General features: G+C 66.6%; 1 protein-coding gene across 1 annotated transcript; it reads right to left on the reverse strand.

Annotated features, from left to right (window-relative positions):
- Positions 1 to 1396: 1396 nt before the first annotated feature.
- On the reverse strand, positions 1397 to 1947 carry TMEM275 (transmembrane protein 275). The gene is given in 2 exon segments (XM_057736834.1): positions 1397 to 1630; positions 1633 to 1947. Coding segments are annotated over 2 exon segments (549 nt in total).
- Between the last annotated feature and the right edge of the window lie 503 nt (positions 1948 to 2450).

Below are 2450 nucleotides of genomic sequence, written 5' to 3' on the forward strand. Positions count from 1 at the left end.
GGCCAGTGTGTTCCACCATCACTGGGCACTGCTTGCCTGGGTCCCTGCAGTGAGAGGAGGGGCTGGCCCAGGACTGCAGTGTCTTCCTCCAGCCCCTAGCTCCCGTGTTTTTTCTTGCAAGGTAGCCTGCCTTCCTATACCACTTGGACAGAAGACAGGCTGAGTCTAGACTCTGCAAGCCCACCCAGGCCAGGAGAAAGGTGTAGGCGTTGCAGGACCTAGGAAGCGCTTCTTCCCTCACCATCCCTGCTGGGTGACGGAGCCCTCAACCACCAACACACACACACACACACACACACACACACACACACACACTCTCTCTCTCTCTCCCCCACACAGGTGCGATGTCAGACAGTGTCACCCCAAATACTCCCACATCCCCATCTCTGTCTCACCCACAGTCACACTCATATATTCATCCATCCCTGCCTGCACCCCCCCCCCGCCTGCATCTGACACCCTGTTTCCACAGATGTTCACAGGCACCCACAATCTCCTACAGTCTTTTGTTCACAGTCACACACTCCTCTCCCCTGGGGCTCCCTTCCAGGTCTCCAAGAGGGGCAGGTGTTGGGATGATGAAGCACTCCGCCACAGGCCGGGAAGACGGCGGACTCCAGGGTGCCGGGTCAGAGGCCCCCCGCGGCCAGCCCCGCCCTGCTGCGCTGCACCATGGCAGAGGGCTTGACGCCAAAGGTGCTTTATTAAGGAGCAAGCGAGGCGCCGCGGGAATGCACAGGGAGGTTCACGCGCAGACCTTCAGGGTGGGAGGAGCCCCCTCAGCACTCCTCCCTGTCTGCCCCCGGCTCAGCTCCCCCTGCTCTAGTTAGGCAGAAGGGCAGGCTGCGCTCCACCTTAGGGATGGTCTGGCTCAAATTAGATCCTCCCCCATTAATGCCAAAAGGTCATGTTGGGGTAGAGACGAGGAGGGCGGGGAGGGACAGAAGGGGAGCGGGCAGCCCTTCGCAGCAGGCAGGGACAGGAGGCAGCCCAGGCTGACGCCCTCCCTGCTCCCCCTCTTCCTCCCAGCCCTTGGGGGCGCGGGCCGTGCTGAGAGTCCGCCCCCTCAGAGTGGCTCCGCTCACAGTGCCCAGGGAGGGAAGGTCCGGCAGCCCAGCTTCGTGCCATCTGGGGAGTGAGGTAAACCAGGGCCCAGCGGACCCCACCCAGAGGGCCAAGGCACTGCTCCCTCTTCTGAGGGCTGTGCCTGGACACCGTCGTCACACCCCGCCCCCGGGAGTTCCAGGGATGAGACCGAGGAGGCCACCTGTGTCCAGCACCACACCCGTATGAAAAGTTTCTTTTTGTCTCTTTCTCCTCTTCCCGTTCTTTTTTCTTAAATGGCGCTGATGGGAGGGAACCGGGACAGGGGAGGCAGGGCCGGGGCCCCGGCCCGCTAGGGGGCGCCGCGCTGGCGGGGCAGGTCGAGCCGGACCCCATCGGCGCGAGGCGCGTAGACTGCCGCGGGCGCGGGGGCGTCCAGGGCGAAGGGGCCGGGGCCGGGGCCGGGGCTGGAGCGGCCGGACGACGCGACCGAGGCGGCGGGGCTGAGCTGCACGGCCGTGGTGTCCTGCGCCGGGCGCTCGCCGCTCTCCATCTCCAGCGCCACCCGCGCGCCGCCGCCGCCGCCGCTGCCCTGCCGGGACCCGCGGCCGCCGCCGAGCGCGAACGGGGCGCGGGCCCGCGGCCGCGGCGGCTACACACGCGGCAGGCCGCGAAGAAGCCGAGCGCCAGCGCGAGCAGAGCCGGCCCCACGACCAGCGGCGCGTCGTGCCCGGGGCCCAAGTAGGCGAAGGCGCCCGCCAGCGTCACGTTCGCGCCCGCCAGCAGCACGCCCAGGCCTCAGGCGCAGAACAGCGCTGGGGACGGCGGGCCGGGCAGCCGGCCCTGAGCGCGGCCCGCGGGCACCCGGGCCGGGGGACCCTGGCTCCTCTCCCGGGGCGGCATCAGCCTGGGGACTCTGGGCGCTCACCCAGCTCCCTCCTGCCGCCGGCCCCGGCCAGCCCGCATGTCAGGGGCCCAGCTCACAGTCGTCCTGTGGGCACAGAGCGAGGGAGAGGTCAGCAGGGCACCTGGGCTTCCCGCCCCACTCTCGGTTCTGTGGCGGTGTTCAGTGCCTGGGAGTGCAGAGGCCATGCCTCTGCCTCTGGGAAGCAACAGCTCACCCCACAGGGGAAGAGTCGCTTTCCCACCAGGTCCCTGGAGTTCCTCGTGGCTAATCTTGCCGTCTTCCCTCCCTCCCCACTTCCTCTGGTCCTCCAGACAGACACAGGCCCTGCACCTCCTCTGCTCCGGGAAGCCTTCTTGAGCTAATTGAGTAAATAGCTGTAAAGTGCTCAGCACGTGCCTGGGTGCTCATTAAGTGATAATCACCATCAGTAGTCCTAATCTGAGGGCAGGTGGCAGCTCTTGGGATTTACACAGCTTCCTTCCCTGAGTAGCAGAGGCCC

Source organism: Hippopotamus amphibius, chromosome 1 (assembly GCF_030028045.1).
Source record: "Hippopotamus amphibius kiboko isolate mHipAmp2 chromosome 1, mHipAmp2.hap2, whole genome shotgun sequence".
Taxonomy (NCBI): Eukaryota; Metazoa; Chordata; class Mammalia; order Artiodactyla; family Hippopotamidae; genus Hippopotamus; species Hippopotamus amphibius.